This window comes from Ursus americanus, chromosome 18 (assembly GCF_024610735.1).
Source record: "Ursus americanus isolate L20-20 chromosome 18, mUrsAme1.1.p, whole genome shotgun sequence".
In the NCBI taxonomy this organism is placed as follows: domain Eukaryota; kingdom Metazoa; phylum Chordata; class Mammalia; order Carnivora; family Ursidae; genus Ursus; species Ursus americanus.
In genome coordinates, this window is record NC_142144.1 from 7,013,844 (window position 1) to 7,033,422 (window position 19,579).

Below are 19,579 nucleotides of genomic sequence, written 5' to 3' on the forward strand. Positions count from 1 at the left end.
GAGGGTGGAGAGGTGTCCCAGGGCAGGTTTGGGAGGGTGGGGAGGTGTCCCAGGGAGGCCGGAGCACCATTTCCTGGGGAATCTGGGGTGGCTAGCTCCAAACCAAGCAGCCTCTTTCTCTCTGGTTCCCCCGGGGCAGAGGTGGGGTTTTCTCCACATGCAACCCCCAGGGTGTTCATTCTCTCTGTCTCTATCTCTCTCTATCTCTGGCTCTAAGCCCCACATCCTCAGGTCAAAGTCCAGTTTAGCTCGTTCTTCCCTTTCCTGTAACCCTGCTTGCTCAATCAGTTACCAAATTTTCCAGACTTTCCTAAGAGATTGATAAGAAATAAGCACCTTGTGGGGTTTTGTGGCGTGCTTGCCCTGCAGCGGGGGGTTGGGGGGGGGGCAGGATGGGAACGGGGCACCATTTATAGCCAGTTTCTTGGACTCACAACCCCAGATGTCCACGCACTGCATTCGGTTGCCTCCTTTGCCTCTCAGCTTTCTGTTTTGACGAAGTCAAACCTACAGAAAAGGTGAAAGAATCACGCGGTGGCCACACGTCCACCCAGCACCCAGATTCAGCCCTTGCTCCCGTCGACCGCATTTGCGAATGCCTGTCTCTGCCCTGCCCCTGTATATGAATGTCTTTGCTGAATCTTTTGAAAGCAAGTTGCAGACATCCCGACCCTTCACTCCTAAATACTTCATGTGGCTCCTAAGAATGCCATCCCCCCCACATAAACACCCCTCACCATCACCCCTAAAGAAATTGACTAGTGATTCGGTCATGCCCTCTGACGGACAGGCCATATTGAGATTTCTCCAGCTATGCCACAGACACCTTTTGGGAACTTTCACTGTTCTTGTCGCCAATCCCAGATCCAGTTAAGGGTCAAATGTTGCATTTGCTTACTGGGTCTCTGACACTCCCCGCCCTGGGCCTCCAAACCCTCACCTCTTTTTCAATGCTGTGTTCTGACCCCCCTGGAGGAGAGAGGGAAGGAGGGAAGGCTTCAAGGAAAAGTCTCACACGGCAGTGCAAGTCTCAGAAAATTTCAGCAAGGCCCCCTGGGTGGCTCAGTCGGTGAAGCGTCTGCCCTCAGCTCAGGTCATGATCCCAGGGTCCTGGGATCGAGTCTCGCATCGGGCTCCCTGCTCAGCAGGGAGCCTGCTTCTCCCTCTGCCTCTGCCTCCCTCTCTCTCTGTCTGTCTCTCATAATAAATAAAGAAAATCTTTTTTAAAAAATAATTAAATAAAAATTTTTTTAAAAGAAAATTTCAGCAAAACCAATGGGAGTCCTCTGGAGTGCCCTGTCTCCCAGCAACAGCCTGTCTCGCTCTGTTTCAGACACTGGCCGAGCAGCCAGGGAAGCGCATGGAAACACGGCCTTAGTGCTAAGGACCTGGGGTGTATTTCTGAGCACACCTGTCTCCTCAGTCAGTTAGGCTCCTGCCGGTCAGAGACACACATTATTGTAGGCACCACAAGGGTACTGCCTTTTTTTTTTAAAAACCTTGGTGATTTGTATTTTATTTTACTTTATTTTTATTTTTTGAAGGTTATTTATTTATTTGTTATTTTTTTTTTTTTTAAGTAGGCTCTGCGCTGGGCTTGAACTCACAATCCTGATATCGAGACCCGAGCTGAGATCAAGAGTCAGACACCTAACCGACTGAGCCACACGGGTGCCCCTAAAGATTTTTTATTTTTAAGTAATTTCTACACCCAGTGTGGGGCTCAAGCTTACGACCCAGAGATCAGGAGTTGCACGTTCCACCAACTGAGCCAGCCAGGCGCCCCTAAACCTTGGTGATTTTTAAAAACCGTTTTATTGAGATATGTTGATACACACATACTGTATAATTCAACCATTTCAAGTGTACCGTTCCCTGGTTTTTAGTATGACCACACCACGATCTAACTTTAGAACATTTTCATTTTTTTTTTTAAGATTTTATTTTTATTTGACAGAGAGAGAGACAGCCAGCGAGAGAAGGAACACAAGCAGGGGGAGTGGGAGAGGGAGAAGCAGGCTCCCCGCTGAGCAGGGAGGCCAATGTGGGGCTGGATCCGAGGGACCCTGGGATCACGCCCTGAGCTGAAGGCAGACGCTTAACGACTGAACCACCAGGTGCCCCTAGAACATTTTCATTTTATGCCAAAAAGATACCCAAGTAACTGTAGCGGTCAGTCCCCATTCCTGCCCCCAGACTCCCACCCCCAGCCCAAGGCAATCACCGATCTACTCTCTATCTCTAGAGCTTTGCCTATTTTGTGTAAATGGAATCATGTAATGTGTGGTCTTTCGTGATTGGCTTCTTCTGCTTAGCCCAGTGTTGTCAAGGGTCATCCGTGGTGCAGCAGAGGTCAGAACCTCATCCCCTTTTATTGCCGAATGGTATTCCATCACATGGACTTACCACGTTTCATTGATCCAGGAATGTCCATCAACAGGGCTGCTCCCACTTTGGGCTACCGTGAAATGCTGCTATAAACGTGCACGTACAAGTCTTTGTGCGGACGTATGTGTTCATTTCTCCAGGTACGTACCTAGGAGTGGAGTTGCTGGGTCATGTAGTAAGTAGCTCTCGGTTTATCATTTGGAGGAGCTGCCGGACCGTGTCACATAGCAGCTGTGCCATCTTACATCCCCAGAAGCAAAGTACCGGGGTTCCAGTTTCTCAACATCCTTGAAGCATATTTAAATATTCTCTGACTTTTGTGTTTGTCTTTTGCATGTGTTTTTTCCGGGTGCCCAAGAGTATTCAATGCACCCTCTGGCCATTGGGCCAAAGAAAGAGAAAGACAGCTTTGGGGGGAGGGGTGGCAATGCCATTTATTTTCGAAGTTTGATATTAAATGTAGCCACCTTGCTGAGTTCGTTAATTTTACCAGTTTGTATATTTGAGTTATTGTGTGTAGTTAACTGTATCCCCTTGCAAACAGTGATGGTATTATTTCTTTCGGGTCTCGTACATGGAAGTTCCTTTTCTTGTCCCACCAGCTAGGACTTCTAACACAGTGTTGAAAGGAAGTGGTGATAGAGATTTCTTTGAATTTTGTTCCTACTTTTCAGGAAGTTTGTGGGGGAGCTGGGCGGCTCCGTGAGTTAAGCATCTGGCTTCAGCTCAGGTCATGATCTCCAGGTCGTGGGGTCAAGCTCCACGCTCCGCGGGGAGCCCACTTGTCCCTCTCCCTCTGCCCCCACCAACTCATGCTCTCTCTCCCTCTCTCAAATAGATAAATAAAATCTCTTTTAACAAAAACAATGGGGCGCCTGGGTGGCACAGCGGTTAAGCGTCTGCCTTCGGCTCAGGGTGTGATCCCAGCGTTCTGGGATCGAGCCCCACATCAGGCTTCTCCGCTGGGAGCCTGCCTCTTCCTCTCCCACTCCCCCTGCTTGTGTTCCCTCTCTCGCTGGCTGTCTCTTTCTGTTAAATAAATAAAAATCTTTGAAAAAATAAAATAAAAAATGAAAATAAAAGGAATTTGTTTTGCCATGTAAGTTTCTAGCTGATAAACATAAAAATCCTTGAGACACGGGATTATCCCTGATATTTGTTGTAGACATCCTAGTGCGCGGGGAGTGGCATTTGCCCGATGACTAAGGATGTTGAGCGTCTTCTCATGTGCCTTTTAGTCATTTATGTATCTTCCTTGGAGAAATTCAGATTTATGATTCGCAAATATTTACCCCCATGCTTTTAGGTTTTCACTTTCCCGACAGTATCCTTTGAGGCACAAAAGTTTTTAATTTTGGTGAAGTTCATTGTATCTGTTTTTTTCTTTTGTTGCCTGTGCTTTTGGTGTCGTATCTAAGAAACTGTCTTCTAATTCAAGATCACGAAGATAGACTCCAGTTTTCTTCCAGGAGTTTTATAGTTTTAGCTCTTGTATTTAGGTCCATGATCCACTTTGAGTTAGTTTTGAGTATGGTGTGAGGTAGGGAGACAAATTCATTCTTCTGCCTGTGAATATCCAGTTGTCCAAGCACCATTTGGTGAAAGACTGTTCTTTCCACATTGAATTTTCTTAGCAGTCTTATCAAATGGCAAGTGACCATATGACCATTGACCATGACAGCGTCTTATTTCTGGACTCTTGCTTTGATGCCATTGATTTATATGTCTGTCCTTATGCTAGTACCATCCTTTCTTGTTTCTTGTAGGTTTTCAGTAAGCTTTGAAATTGTGCATTAAGTCCTCCAACTTTTTTTTTTTTCCTTTTCAAGGCATTCATTTTTTAAATGTACGTCTTTTAAGTCTCTTTTAGTCTATCATGCCCTGGACCAAAATTTTTTCCCTTGCACCATATTTGTTGAAGAAACAGGGTCATTTGTGGATCACCTCTCCGTGGTGTCATTTAACACGTTCTTCTGTCCCTTGTGTTTTAGTAAACCAGTGGCATGATCTGATTTAGATTTGGTTTTAGCACAAGATTTGGATGTTGGGGGTCATCCATGATCTTCACCTGGATCTTTTTTTTTTCCCCATTAGAGGTAATTTACATTTTGAAAGGGTCACTCTGATTGCTGGGGGCCAGGGGGTTGTAGGTGTGAGGGATAATCATGCAAGAAAGCCCTTGTTGCCATGCCTGGCACACAGTGACCAGTCAATAAATATTAGCTCTTATTGTTGCTGTTGTTGTTGTTGTTAGAGCTGTGTGTGGGGGACCCACACCCTGGCCTCAGAGCCATTTTTTGGCCAGTGTTCTCCTCCATCTCCTCTGCCCCTGGAGGAGAAGTCACCAGTGTCCCAAGGCTCTGGGAGGCATGTTCAGGAATGTGGCAGCCATCTATTTGCATCTGGCCGGGCTCCTCCAGAGAAAGAAGGCTGGAACTTCTCTCACTCGGTGCTTGCACCAGACTGTAAGTGCTCTAGCCCCATGTGTTTTGCTGCCCCACCCAGGGGCCCTGTGATCTGGCATGGTCCTGGCTTCAAAGCTATGCATGGCGCTCCTCTTTCTGGATGCCTTCCCTGACTGTAGCCTAGAGGGGACCCCTCCCTTGCCCTTTCCTCTAATGTCGAACTTGTAGCTCTGCACCCGAATGGTCTGCATGGTGCTGCTGCTCCCCATCATCCCCTAAGCCCAGCCCAGTGTTCAGTACACAGTAGGTGCTCAATAGATGTTGGCTGAGGAATACATTATACATAAGTCCAACAACAAGCACTGTTTCCTCACTTACACAATTACTGTGACATCCTTGAAGGTCACGCCTTTGAGTTCCTCCACGTTTCTGTGGTCCCATTATATTTACCTCCTTCCTGTACTCATTCACCTCCATTCACCTCCTGTGTTCTCTCTCTCTATCTCTCTCTGTGCCTCTGTACCCCCTCCCCACCCCAACCTTCTCAAACTTCCCTCCCTCCAACTTGCATCCCCCATCTCCCCTCCCCCCCGAACCTCATCTTCACTGTATATATTTTTTAAGATTTTATTTTTGTCGGGGCGCCTGGGTGGCACAGCGGTTAAGCGTCTGCCTTCGGCTCAGGGCGTGATCCCGGCGTTCTGGGATCGAGCCCCACATCAGGCTCCTCCGCTGGGAGCCTGCTTCTTCCTCTCCCACTCCCCCTGCTTGTGTTCCCTCTCTCGCTGGCTGTCTCTATCTCTGTCAAATAAATAAATAAAATCTTAAAAAAAAAAAAAGATTTTATTTTTGTCATCTCTACACCCAACAGGGGGCTTGAACTCACAACCCCAAGATCAAGAGCCACATGCTCTACTGATTGAGCCAGCCAAGCGCCCCTGTATTTTTTTTAAATATGCTGCATCCCCAATTCAAAAGTAATTCCTTATAGCATTGAAACCATGATGCCATCAATGGAAGTTACACCGTTATTGTATGGACTAGTAAAGTGGGGTGGGGAATGCCAATGAGACTCATGCTAGAGATTCTGAGATTCCGAGAACACGCAAGGCAAAAAAAAAAAGAAAAAAAAAAGCACATATTAGAATCAATCCAATATGGTGTGCTCACCATACAAAAACTTTGGAACCACAGAAAAGCACACACATGGGGCGCCTGGCTGGCTCCATTGGAAGAGCGTGCAACTCTTGATCTCAGGGTTATGAATGAGAGCCCCACATTGGGTGTAGAGATTAAATACATTAACTTGAAAGAAAGAAAAGAAAAGAAAAGAAAAGAAAAGAAAAGAAAAGAAAAGAAAAAGAAAGACACCTGAACTTAAATCACCTATAATTCCACCACTCAGAACCTTTGTTAACATTTTGATGTATTTCCCTTCCAAACTTTTTTTTGTCTGGTCATATATGGTCGTAGAAAAATGTGCGTGTGTACAAATACGTAGTAGGGTATATTTTTTACAAAACATAATCATACTGTGCCTACAGTTCTGTAGCCCCTTTTATTGATGTCAACATATCACATTGATAAATATTCTTCTCAGATGTGATTTTCTTGGGTACCTGGCGGCTCCAGTCGGGAGACCATGCGACTCTTGATCCCAGGGTCGTGAGTTGGAGCCCCATGTGGGGCATAACGTTTACTTCAAAAGAATTATTTTTAAAAATGTGATTTTTCTCATCTATAAAATGGGCCCAGCCAGATTGTTCTGAGTTTAGCCAGACCGTCCTAAAGGGAAGGTGCCGCAGTCACGTTGGTCACGGGGCTTCGCTTGCTGTCCTTCTCCTTCCTCCCTCCCTCCTCCTCCTCCTCCTCCTCCTCCTCCTCCTCCTCCTCCTCCTCCTCCTCCTCCTCCTCCTCCTCCTCCTCCGCCTGCGGGACTGGTTTGAATCTGGTCGGAAGCCGGTCTGAGTCTCAGGGCACGTGGAGCCCAGGCCGGTGGGTGGGGCCGGTGAGGCCGCCGGAGTGGGGCGGGGCCGGGCGCGGAGGCGGGCTGGAGCCCGTCCCGCGCTCCGAGCCTGCTGATCTGCACCTTTCCCTCGAGGGGGCGGGGGCTGTTGTCAGAAAAGAGCCCCATCGCCACCGCTCCGACCTTTTGCTCGCTCTGTCTCCAGTTCGCCATGGCCAAGCGGCTGCAGGCTCGCAGGCTGGACGGGATTGACCACAACCCATGGTGAGCTGCGCAGGGCTGGGGGAGCGTGTGGGAGGATGTACGGGACAGGAGGGGGGAGTGCGGGGGGATGAGGGCCATGGGAGTCAGGACAAAAAAGGGCCTCGGGTGTGAGGGCGGGACAGGGCTGGGGGTGCCTGGCTTTGCAGTAACTCGGCGGTACCCAGGACGGCCACCGTGCCCGGACTGTGAGATTTGAGCAGCCACAGCCTGGGAGAGGTGAGACCGGGAGCAGCAGGCTGGAGTTCGAATCTCAGCTTCCCCCCACTTGGCTGTGGCTTGGGGGCAGTGACACACCCGCTCCGAGCCTCAGCTTCCCAGCTGCAAAATGGAGCTAATTACTTCGCCCTTGAAGGGCCTTGGGAGGGTAAGGCGAAATGCTGTCTGAAAGCAATGGCCATTACCCAAGCCCCAGGCTGGGGGCTTTCCAGGGATTGTTTTATTTCCCGCTTAGTACAGAGTAAAATAAACTAAGTAAAATAAGGTAAAATACAGGCAGCTCTGCACTGGACATGTGCTGAGGTTAATTTCTTTTCTCTGTTGACTTGTTCTAAATATCAAAGAAGCGTGTGCCCATTGTAACTTCTAATACAGTGGATGCAGGGGGACGGTGTGTAAGAAAAATGTAGGGATTTTTCCTAATTCCTCCCCAACACCTTCGGCCAGCAGCATAGAGGCTTAAACTCAGAAGATCCAGAGTCACTTGCTCTCACTTGCTCTCCCGACTGAGCCTGCCGGGCACACGACATCCCTGTACTTTCAAAAAAAGTTGTTGGCTGTTGTTTTTACAAAACATGGGACCATTTTTTTTCTTCTTCTTTTCTTTTTTCTTTTTCTTTTTCTTTCTTTTTTTTTTTTTTAAAGAGAGAACAGAGTGCTCACGTGGGAGGGGTGGAAGGTGGGGGGGAGGGGCGGAGGGAGAAGGATAGAGAGAATCCTAGGCAGGCTCCATGTCCAGCACAGAGCACGACGCAGGGCTCACTCTCACGACCTGGAGAGCAGAACCTGAGCCGAAATCAAGAGTTGGATGCTCAACCGACTGAGCCACCCAGGCCCTCCCCCCACCCCATTTTTTTCTTTCAAACTCCCCTCGTGTATAGCAATTTGTGTTCTGCAAAGATCTTCCACCTGATTTCCATGGTGTTTGGGACAGACGAGCCAGGCCCCAAACCCCTATAGCGTCCAACTGCCCCCTCGACTGCCCCCTCGGTTGTATCGCCTTCCGTCCTGTCTGGGAGGGAGGCTGGGCAGCCTTGCGGGCCTTTGCAGATAAGGTAGAGTCCAGCTCAGAGGGAGGAAATGACAAGGAGGCAGGCTGGGAGAGGCAGCAAGACTCTTTCCTGACCCACAGACCTGTAGACTGTTGAACCCTACACCCCCATTATACAGAAGGGGAGACTGAGGCCAAGAGAGACCGAGTCTCATGCAAAGGCAGGGCAGGGCAGAAGGAGGCCTGGGGAGGATATACGGGACAGGAGGAGGGAGTGCGGGGGGATGAGGGCCATGGGAGTCCGGACAAAAAAGGGCCCCAGGTTCTTGCTAACCCCAGAGTGGTGGCCTGAGGATCGGGACCTTAGAGACCCAACCAAGAGGTCATCTGGTCTCTGCAGGGCACTGGAGCCTGGTTCCCCTGTCCCAGTCACCGTGAAACATGCCCCACCTGATTTTGCGTCTCAGCTCTGCTCTCAGCAGCTACGTGACTCTGGGCAGGTCACTAGCCTCTTTGAGCCTCAGCAATTTCAGAGGTATTGTGGGGCTCTGGGGAGAAAATGACAGGTTTTAGATGGAACAGTATTATTGTTATGCAAATTCAACGCAGCCTGGGTTGACTCCTCTAACCCCAGCCAACCCGCAGCCACGCCCCAGCCTCCTCTTCCAGCCTCTCAGCCTCTCTCTGTTTCCCTGAGGACATGGCCACCAGCCAGGGCCGGAAGAGAGGTTGTTGGGGGCCACCAATGGAAGATGGAGGGGCTCGTGGGTCGCCAGGCTGTCCAGGCTCATGGTCTGGAGCATAAGCTCTAGACTCACAGGCTGGCTGGGCCATGCGCTAACTGGAGTCCTCGGGCAAATCACTGCCAGCCTCAGCTTCTCCGTCCCCATCGTGACTCAGGAATAGGACACTTGTCATATGGATGGGAAGGTTATTGAGCATGCATTTCAAACTGCAGTTTGTGAAATCCACTTAGGAAGGCTCAACAAATATTTCTAAAAAATGGAGTAGGATAGGGGCACCTGGGTGACACAGTCGGTGGGGCATCTGGCTCCCGATCTCAGCTCAGGTCTCGATCATAGGGTTGTGAGTTCAAGTCCCATGCCGGGCTCCACGCGGGGCATGGAGCCTACTTTGAAAAAGTAGGACTCGGGATTGGCACAGTGCTCGGCCCACGTAATCCCAAAGCAGGGACCGGTTTTGACCCTCGCGCAGATCTCAGGTGGGGCAGATGCTAACCATCCAGTTTTTCTGGAATGAATCCAGTGCCCTGTTCATCCTACCCTGGGAACAGGTGGAAGTCCAGGTCTGGGTGGGCTGCTGTCAACTCTCCCTTTGTTGCTCAGGGTGGAGTTTTCCAGAATGGCCAGTGAGTATGATGTCGTGAACTTGGGCCAAGGCTTCCCTGACTTCCCACCCCCAGACTTCGCAGTTCAAGCCTTTCAGCTCGCCCTCAGCAGTGACTTCATGCTCAATCAATATACCAAGGCATTTGTGAGTCTCTCAGCCTCGCCCCGAGGCCCTGGGACACAGGCCTCAAGGAGGCCCTGGGGGAGGAAGGGTCAAGCCTGTCGGAGCATCAGGCCCACATGGGTGTCAGGGTTCTGGAGCAGAGCTCAGAGAATTCAGTGTGGCTGTAGTTCAGTGTTCACTGAGTGTCTCCTCTGTTCCCTGGGATAGCTCCTGGTTGGGGAAAGACAGACAAAAAAACCATGAGCTGGGAGCTCAGGGTCCAGTAGGAAAAGCGGGGGGTGGGAGTGGGGGGAGGCAGAAAACAAAGATATTTGATACGCTGTAATAGGGGAGGATGGAGTGCTGTGGGAGCAGGAAGAAGGGAATGAAATCTGGGGAGACCAGAGAAGGCTTCCTGGAGGAGGAGACACGTAAGCTGAGTCCCGAAAGACAAGCTGCTGACTGATCTGACTCTAAATCCAAACTCTTCCTGTCAAGGTCACAGAGTAAATATTTGTCAGTCCTTGGTTTAGTAGAACAATAAATGCTTCTTAAACGTTGGTATGCATCAGAATTACCTGGGGGAAGTTTCCTCCAGTTCCAGTATCCAGAGATAACTACGACCAATAGTTTAGACTTTTAAATTTTTAACTTTTTAAAGTGCTTATATAAACACACACACACACACACACACACACACACACACGCATATACCTAATATATGCGATTTGCGTTTTTTAGCACAAATGGACTCGTAACTGTAATGCTCTGTAACCTGTTTATTTCACTAAACAGCATGTCATGGGCAACTTTCCATGTCAGAATAGCCTCATTCTTTTCAAGGGCCACATAGTATTCCCTTGTCTAGCTGTGCCATAATTTATTGAACCAGCCCTGCGCTGATGGGCTGGTTTGGCTATCCCACTGTATAAGCAATGGCACAGGAATATTTCTGTGTGTCTATCTTTGTACACATGTGTGAACGTTTCTCTCAGACAAATCCCTGCAAGTAAAACTAGAGAGTCCAAGGGTGTAAGCATTTAAATATGTGATGGATGTTGTCAGACTGCCTTCCAAAAAGATGTACTCAACGCCCCCACCAACACATGGGGCTCATACTCTTGCCAGCCGTGGGCATTATCAATCTTTTTAATATTGATATATTCTTACAGCAATATTTCATTGTTGCTTTTATTTGCTTTTCTTCTATTATTATCCTTTTCATATGTGCATGGGGCATCGTCCTTTTTCTTTCAGGACCAACAACATTTTTTCGTTTGGGTCTTTATCTTCGTCTTGTTGGTTTATAACAGCTCTTTATATATTAAACATCTTACTTCTTTCTCTTAGTTTGCAATGTTTTGTCTTTTAACTTTGCTCCTGCTATATTTTGCCATGCAGAAATTTTTAATTTTTACATGATCAAGTCTGGTTGAGTGAATTCTTTAGTGAAGTTCTAGACCTTGGGGTTTCAGTCCTTTGGCTTAGCCTCCAGTGTTTTCTAAGTGTCCTCAGCAAACGAGCGTACAGATCCAACCTTCCTCTTAAAGTGGGGTGCTTCCATAAAGTCCTGTTCCTGCACCTCAGCTGTGCATGACCTTGAGCAAGCCATTTCCTGTCTGTGGGTCTCTGTTTTTCTATCTGTCAAATGGCGGGGGTCAAATAATACGTGTCTCGCAAGGCTGCTGGGATAAGCAGGTGCATGGATGTGCTCCTTAAACTGAGAGGGAGGGGGTTAAATCGTGGAGCTGCCACTGCTGCGGGGCTCCTTCCTACAGTGCTCCACGAAGGCTTGCACTCTGTCTGGTTCTCTGCCAGATTCTAGCCCTGGGTGTTGGGCCTGCACAGAACAGGCTCGATGGCCAGCGCTGGTGGAGGACATGAAAAGACTCCCCCTACAGGAGCCCACTTTGCCTCAGGCCTGCTGCTGGAAAGTGCTAGAAGTGCCTGGACACAGCTGAGCAGGAGGCTGGGCCCCAGCTGAGCCAGGCGGCTAACCGCTGCTGTCTTGGCAGGGTTACCCACCCCTGACAGAGATCCTGGCAAGTTTCTTTGGGAAGCTGCTGGGACAGGAGATAGACCCGCTCAAGAATGTGCTGGTGACTGTGGGTGCCTATGGGGCCCTGTTCACAGCCTTCCAGGCCCTGGTGGACGAAGGAGATGAGGTGAGTGAGCAAGGCTCGGGCTGGGTAAGGATGAGGGGCAAGGGGTGATACTGACCCCATCTAATCGGATCCTTTTGCCAGGTCATCATCATAGAGCCCTTTTTTGACTGTTATGAACCCATGACATTGATGGCAGGGGGTCGCCCTGTGTTTGTGACCCTGAAGCTGGTGAGGATGCTGGTTGGGGTGTGGGTAGGCAGAAGGGGTCCAAGGAATGTGTTGTGTTGGCCCCTGGGAGATGGGAAAGAAGGGAGGAAGGAAAGGAGGCCGGTTTCTCCAGGATGGGGAGGGGTATCCGGAGCCCCAGAGGAAAGAGAGTGGGGACAGATGACGGTGAAGGAGGACCAAATCCTTGGAGCTGAATGTCAGGTGGGTAATTAATTGCTGCCCCCTTCCACCTCCTCTTTCAGAGCCCCACCCAGGATGGGGAACTGGATTCTGCCAGCAACTGGCAGCTGGACCCCACAGAGCTGGCCAGCAAGTTTACCTCTCGTACCAAAGCCCTAGTCCTCAACACACCCAACAACCCCTTGGGAAAGGTACCTGAGAGACCTCCTCCGAGGGACCCCTCCAGATTGGGTTCAAGTCCTTGCTGTGTTGGGCCTCAGTTTCGTCATCTGCGAAGTGGGAGGGCAACTTGTAATGACCTCTGAGGACCAAGGCTCCCCAAGGTCCCAGGGACAGGGGCAGGAATCCCCTTGGAAGGTGTAAGTGCTGGTTGGTGGAGCAGACTAGGGGCTTCCATGACCCCAGAGACCCTGGGAATGGTGACCCCACCTCTCGCTGTTTCTTCTCATGTGTAAAATGGGAACACTACAGAACTGAGGTCGAGGAAAATCCAGTTGCCCAGCTGGGTGTCTCTGCCCTCATATGACCCCTGCACTTACAACACCGTAAGTGGGGAGCCCCACACCCAGCAATTGTGCGACACCAGCTGGGGTAGCATCAGATCCCACAGGTTAGGGCCCACCCTTCAGATGCCCGTCCAGCTGGTCACCGGTGCTTCTGACCGATGGGCTGTAAATTTGAGGTTCCCACCACGCCCTCCTCGGATCCTATTAATTTGCTGGCGCGGCTCACAGAACTCAGAGAAACACTCAGGCTTACTAGTTTATTAAAGGAGTTGGGCAAGGATGCAGATGAGAAAGCAGACATCAGCCAGATGAAGAGATACACAGAGCGAGGTGTAGGAGGATCCCGAGGAGCTGGGGTGCATCACCTCCCAGGATATGGCTGTGCTCACCAATCTGGAAGTGCTCCAAACACTGTGCTCTTGGGATTTTATGGAGGTCTCCTTACATAGGCATCGTTAATTATTATAATTTTTTAAAGATTTTATGTATGTATTTGAGAGAAAGAGACAGAGGGTGCGCATAAGCCGGGGGAGGGGCAGAGGGAGAGGGAGAAGCAGACTCCCCACTGAGCAGGGAGCCCGACACTGGGCTCCATCCCAGGACCCTGGGATCATGACCTGAACTGAAGGCAGAGGCTTCACCGACTGAGCCCCCCAGTGCCCTGTGATTAATTATTATTAACCCCATTTCCAGCCCCTCTGCTCTCTGTAGGATGGAGGTGGGACTGAAAATTCCAAGCTACTAATCATGGCTTGGTCTTTCTGGTGACCAGCCCCGGTCCTGGAGCTACCCACGTGCCCACCCAGAGTCACCTCGTTAGAACAAAAAATGCTTCTAGTGCTCTTTTTGCTTAGGAATTTACGAGGGCTTTAGGAGCCCCGAGTCGGGGGTCAAAGACCGAATATTAGACCAAGAGATGCTCCTAGTGCTTCTGTCACTGAGACATTTATGAGGGTTTTAGGAGCGCTGCCTGCAACGGGGCAGAGACCAATATGTATATTTTCTGTTAGCTCAGAGCAGACCTCCCAGGGTCAGTGTCACAAGGGATTCAATAGGATGAGATGGAAAAGCCCTTTGCAGCGAACTCGGTGGTGTCCGTCCATCTCTGTGAGCAGGTTTCTCTGTTTGGGGGTGGTCCCCACAGGTGTTCTCCGAGGCAGAGCTGGAGCTGGTGGCCAGCCTGTGCCAGCAGCATGACGTGATATGCATTAGCGACGAGGTCTATCAGTGGCTGGTGTACGACGGGCACCAGCACATCAGCATCGGTGAGCCACGCCGGCCGGGGGGCCTCCAGTCCCCTGCACACTTGTGGCGGGGCCCCGAGCCCAGTCTGGGAGTTGGCGCAGGCCCCGGGTTTAGGTCCCGTGGGTCGGGAGCCACGCAGGTCGTGTGACCCGGGGCAGTGGCTTCACCTGTCTGAGAGCGGGAGAGCACAGCGCCACTGCCTCCCGGGGTTGCCGTGAACGGGAGCTGAAATGAGCCCTGTAAATAGCTTAGCACAGAGCAGGGTCCGGGGTGTCGAGAGCCCGAGTGCGCGCGGGGGGTCCGGCCACCACCCCTCCCCTGCCCCTCACCCCCATCTCAGCAGCGACTCTCTTTGGCCTTGGGCAGCCAGCCTCCCGGGCATGTGGGAACGCACCCTGACCATCGGCAGCGCTGGCAAGAGCTTTAGCGCCACTGGCTGGAAGGTGAGTGGGCGAGGATCGGGTCGCCGCCTGCCCCCATGATCCGGGGCGGGGGATGAGCGCGCTGAATGCGCTGAAGGGCCTCACCCCCTCCCTGTGTTCCTGGTCCAGGTGGGCTGGGCCCTGGGCCCGGACCGGCTCCTGAAACACCTGCGCACGGTACACCAGAACACGATCTACCACTGTCCCACGCAGGGCCAGGTGAGCAGAGCTGGGTGAGCCGGCCGTGGGCGGGGGGGGGGGGGCAGCCGCGGAGCCCCGGGCCGGATCACCCCACCCCTGCGTGCGCACCCGCCCTCCGCAGGCCGCCGTGGCGCAGAGCTTCCAGCACGAGCAAGCGCACTTCGGCCAGGCCAGCAGCTACTTCGTGCAGCTGCCAGAAGCCGTGCTGCGCTCCCGCGACCACATGGTTCGCAGCCTGCAGTCGGTGGGCCTGAGGCCCGTGATCCCCCAGGGCAGCTACTTCCTCATCGCAGACATCTCAGACTTCAGTGAGTGCGACTGGCCAGGCTGGGCCCGCGGCGGGGTGGGGGGGGGGGGGAGGCGCTGGAGGGGCGGGGGCTGGAGGCAGCCCAGGGCTCAGCGTGGCTTCCGTCCCCCAGAGAGCAAGATGCCTGACTTGCCAGGCGATGCGGAGGAGCCCTACGACAGCCGCTTCGTCAAGTGGATGATCAGGAACAAGGTGGGCGGGGCTCGGCCAGGGCCCCGTGGGTGCTTTTAGAGGCCGGGCCCCCAATCCAGCCCAGCTTCTGCCATCAGCCCTAGTACGGGGGTGCATCCCTGTCTGGAATTTGCAAAAAGATGCTGTGCGGGCGTCCCGGGGCCTGGGCCATCTCGTCTATGCATCCAGCTCATCAGGCTCAGAATTCTGACCCTAAGGCTGATTTCTTCTCTGGCTTTGCCCTGACCGGCCACGTGCCAACCCCCCCCCCCCCCCAGCAGCCTCCACCTCCCCACCTCCCCACCTCCCACCTCCCCTCTGTACACAGGGAGGGACTAGGAACCATGCTCTGCCGTTCTTTTCCTCTGACCTTGACCCAGCACTGGGAGGTGCTGCAGGAAGCTAACCTTCCCTGCCCAGCCCATCGTGGGAAGCTCTCTGCCCCCAGCGCCAAGGCCTGCCATGCTGTGGGGCGGCGTTGACACGTGGGCTTCCTCCTCCCCAGGGCCTGGCGGCCATCCCAGCCTCCATCTTCTACAGCATGCCACATCGGAAGCACTTTGACCACTATGTCCGGTTCTGTTTTGTGAAGGTAAAGGATAGGGGGCTGGAGGGGAGAGAGGGCCTCCTCAAGCTCCCCGTGGCCCCCTGGTGCTGCGGGGAGAGGGGTAGGACCGATCGGTGTTGGTGCAGGATGAGTCCACGCTCCAGGCCATGGACGAGAAGCTGCAGAGATGGAAGACTGAGCTCAGGCCCTGACGTCGCCGTTCGGCCCGACCCCACCTGGCTCCTGCGTGCCCTTTGTCCGGGTGTCAGCCCTTCCCGGGTTGGCCATACATGGAGCTGGGGGGCCCCCTTCTCTGCGACACAGGATGTCCCTGGGGAAGAGCCCTCCTTCGTGGTCTTGGTGGATTCAGGAGCGCTTCCCACAGTACCTGTAGTCGTGTCACGGTGGTGCGGTGGGCCTGACCTGGGCCTCCCCCTGCTCCTCGCTAGGCTGGGTCATAGAGTCTTGGGTCCCCTCTGTGTTCTCCCCAGATTTACCTCTTGACTCAAAGGACAGAGTCCAGCAGTGTACTGGCCTTGAGCCCCAGCCCTGCCCCGGCCCCAGCCCTGCCCCGGCCCCAGCCCAGGCTGCGGGATCCCTCCCTCTCCTTATCTGCTTAGATAACCTTGGGAAGTGGTCTTTCGGCTTGAGTCCTCAAGCCAGTACTTGGCACCCATAATAAAGTCTTAAGTTATTTAGACCCTTATTGGCTGCTTCTCTCTGCTTCGCACGGTGGTGCTGATCGCTGATGGGGACTGGGACGGAGCGGAAGGCACCTCACTGAAACTTAGATCCCAGCCCCTCTTTGTACAAATGTGTTTCGTGGAGTAAAACTGAGGCCCAAAGCAGGGCTGGGACTGGGGACTTGTTCGAAGTCACGGTTAGTGGTAAAACCAGGCCTAGAACCCAGGGCTCAGATGAGGGGGTTGTGCCTGTGGCACGTGTGCGTGTGCGGCCTCCGTGGAGTGTCTCACAGGGAAACACAGGGGTCAGAGTGCAGCCCAGGGGGGCCACGGAGTTTAGGCAGAAGGGGAAGAAAGGAGCTCATTTAATTGTGCACCCCCCCCCCCCCGTGTCAGGGGCCTAGATGCCCACCATCTCATGAAACAAGCCTCTGAGGGGCGCCTGGGTGGCTCAGTCATTAAGCATCTGCCTTCGGCTCAGGTCATGATCCCGGGGTCCTGGGATCCAGCCCCGCATCAGGCTCCCTGCTCAGCGGGAAGCCTGCATCTCCCTCTCCCACTCCCCCTGCCGGTGTTCCCTCTCTTGCTGTGTCTCTCTCTGTCCAATAAATAAATAAAATCTTAAAAAAAAAAAAAAAAAACCAAGCCTCTGAGATGGGAGTTACTGTCTGTATTTTACAAGTGAGGACGCCACTTTGGAGGTGATGTGACTTGCCCAAAGCCATCGGGCTGGCAAAGGGAGAAGCAGCTTTGTTCCCAGGGGTGAGTGTCTCCCTGGAAAACCACAGTAGCTCCTGAATTCATTCGGAAGGTGGTGCTGGGGACTTGAGGTGGCCTTACATTGCCGGCCCATGTGTTTGCTCATACGATACATTTAACTGGGGGAGCTGATGGGAACATATGATATAATAAAATGTATTTAGTCTTTGTCCCTGGTTCTTGGCACAGAGCTCCTAAAACCCTTATAATTCCATAGGAGATAGGACTGTCTTTTGTTTTTGTCTTTTGTTTTTTCCTTTTTAGAGATTTTATTTATTTGAGAGAGAGAGAGAGAGAGACAGAGAGAGATGAACAGGGGGTGGGGAGAGGGAGAAACAGGCTCCCCGGAGTAGAGAGCCAAGAGCAGGGTTTGATCCCAGGACCCTGGGATCATGACCCAAGCCAAAGGCACACACTTAACCGACTGAGCCACCTAGGCGCCCCTAGGACTGTCTTTTGTATTCACAATAAGCCCCTTTGAGTATGTCATTAGAGGGTCAGAGCTTTCAGTCCCAACCCCAGGCCTGATGGAGGGAAGAGGGACCAAATAGTGAGTTCAGTCACTTCCCTTGGCCAATGCTTTAAGCAATCATACATATGGAATAAAACCCCACCTAAAAAAACCCTGAATCAGTGAGGCTCGAGGAGCTTCTGGGTAGGCGAACACATTGACGTGCTGGCAGGGTGATGCGTCGGGAGAGGGCGCGGAAGCTCTGCACCTCCCTCCCCCAAAACCTTATTCTGCGAACCTCTTCCTTTTGGCTGTTCCTGCGTGTATCCTTTATAGTGAAATTGTAAGTACAGCACCTTCCTGAGCACTGTGAATCATTTCATGGGATTATTGAACTCCAGGGGAACGCTGGAAATGCCCCAATTTGTAGCCGTCCAGGCAGAAGTGTGGGTAGCCTAGAGACCCCACTTGCTGCTGGCATTTGAAATGCGGGGGGCGGTCTGGTGGGATTGAGCCCTTAACCTATAGGATCTTTGCCAACTCTCAGTACTTATGGTCAGAATTGAATTGAAGTGTAGGATACCCACCTGGTGTGAGAGATTTGCTGTCGGAAGGCATGTCGCGCTATGGCATAGTACACTTCCCTCCCTCCCCTTCCAAACCAGGACTCGGTACTGACGCCCACAGTTCCAAAGTCAAGACTGTGAAACAGAATACCAGCTCAGAGGCTCAGGCTCGGAGCCCCTTCGCCATACTACACATAGCCTGATGGCCAGGAAGTCCCTGGTGGGGTAAACCCATAGATTTCGTGGGTAGAACCACCCCATCCAAAGGTTCCGTGTCTCATGACCCAATCTATAATCTGCCCATAACTCCAATCTGTACCTCCACAGAAGTCCCAGATCTTAGATTGAGTCACCTCAGCCAGCCTGAGATGCATAAATCACTCAGATTGCAGAGGGAGAGGCTGGGGAGATAAACACACCCCTGGAATGTCAACACATACACTGAATTAGAAATTAATCTCTCCCAAGGCATCTGGCTGGCTTTGTCGGTAGAACGTGCGGCTTTGAGTTCAAGCCCCACATTGGGCCTAGAGCTTACTTACAAAATTTAAAAAGGAATTTTTTATTTTATTTTATTTTTTTTAAAGATTTTATTTATTTATTCGACAGAGATAGAGACAGCCAGCGAGAGAGGGAACACAAGCAGGGGGAGTGGGAGAGGAAGAAGCAGGCTCATAGTGGAAGAGCCCGATGTGGGGCTCGATCCCCTAACGCCAGGATCACGCCCTGAGCCGAAGGCAGATGCTTAACTGCTGTGCCACCCAGGCGCCCCTAAAAAGGAATTTTTTAAATTAAAAAATTAAAAAAGAAATCAGTGTCTCCTCTGTTTGGTTGTAAACTCCAGACCAGCATCTGCTTTTGCTTATCATTGTGTCCCTGTTCCTGATGCAGGACTAGGGAGTCCCTGCCTCAAAATAGGCCCTGCTCAATAACTACTTCTAGATTGAATAAATATTGACTCAAATTTGTTTATTATTTATATATATATATATTTTTTTTAAGATTTTATTTATTTGAGAAAGAGAGAGCGGGTGCGTGTGAGCATGAGCCAGCGGGAGGGGCAGTGGGAAAGGGAGAAGCAGACTCCCCACTGAGCAGGGAGCCTGACCTGGGGACCTGGGGTTCAATCCCAAGACCTTGAGATCCATGACCTGAGCCAAAGGAAGACATTTAACCGCTTAACGGACTGAGCCACCCAGGCACCCCTCAAATTTATTAACATAAAAAAGAAAGCTTAGCTCATTCATGGCTGGCAGGAGTGCAAATGGTCTAGTCACTTCGGAAGATAGCTTGACAGTTTTTTACAAAGCTAATCATAGTCTTAACTGCCCAATCCAGCAATTGGGCTCCCAGCTCTTTGACCAAGTGAGTTGAAACTTCCTGTCCACACAAAAACCTGCACATGAAAGTTTACTGCAGCTTTATTCAAAATTGGATGCAATCAGATATCCTTCAAAAGGTGAACGGATAAACAAACTTTTGGCATACCCGTGTAATGGAATAGGGTTATGACTTCGGCCTCGTCT

General features: G+C 51.6%; 1 protein-coding gene across 11 annotated transcripts in view; it reads left to right on the forward strand.

Moving 5' to 3' along the window:
• Positions 1 to 16,300, forward strand: part of KYAT1 (kynurenine aminotransferase 1) — a 34,876-nt gene extending 18,576 nt beyond the window's left edge. For 3 of the 11 annotated variants that reach the window (XM_045771012.2, XM_087869291.1, XM_087869293.1), the window contains exons 3-15: positions 4,643 to 4,853; positions 6,895 to 7,023; positions 9,577 to 9,724; positions 11,698 to 11,847; positions 11,929 to 12,015; positions 12,258 to 12,386; positions 13,846 to 13,966; positions 14,313 to 14,389; positions 14,498 to 14,587; positions 14,691 to 14,877; positions 14,989 to 15,068; positions 15,553 to 15,639; positions 15,741 to 16,300. In XM_045771012.2, the coding sequence (XP_045626968.2) occupies positions 4,643 to 4,853; positions 6,895 to 7,023; positions 9,577 to 9,724; positions 11,698 to 11,847; positions 11,929 to 12,015; positions 12,258 to 12,386; positions 13,846 to 13,966; positions 14,313 to 14,389; positions 14,498 to 14,587; positions 14,691 to 14,877; positions 14,989 to 15,068; positions 15,553 to 15,639; positions 15,741 to 15,806 (1,562 nt within the window). In that variant the 3' untranslated portion in view covers positions 15,807 to 16,300. Of the gene's footprint in view, positions 1 to 2,440; positions 2,529 to 4,642; positions 4,854 to 6,894; positions 7,024 to 8,502; positions 8,766 to 9,576; positions 9,725 to 11,697; positions 11,848 to 11,928; positions 12,016 to 12,257; positions 12,387 to 13,845; positions 13,967 to 14,312; positions 14,390 to 14,497; positions 14,588 to 14,690; positions 14,878 to 14,988; positions 15,069 to 15,552; positions 15,640 to 15,740 lie in introns of those variants that run through there. The other 8 variants (XM_087869295.1, XM_087869297.1, XM_045771015.2 and 5 more) reach the window with 4 other exon arrangements.
• The last annotated feature ends 3,279 nt before the right edge of the window (positions 16,301 to 19,579 follow it).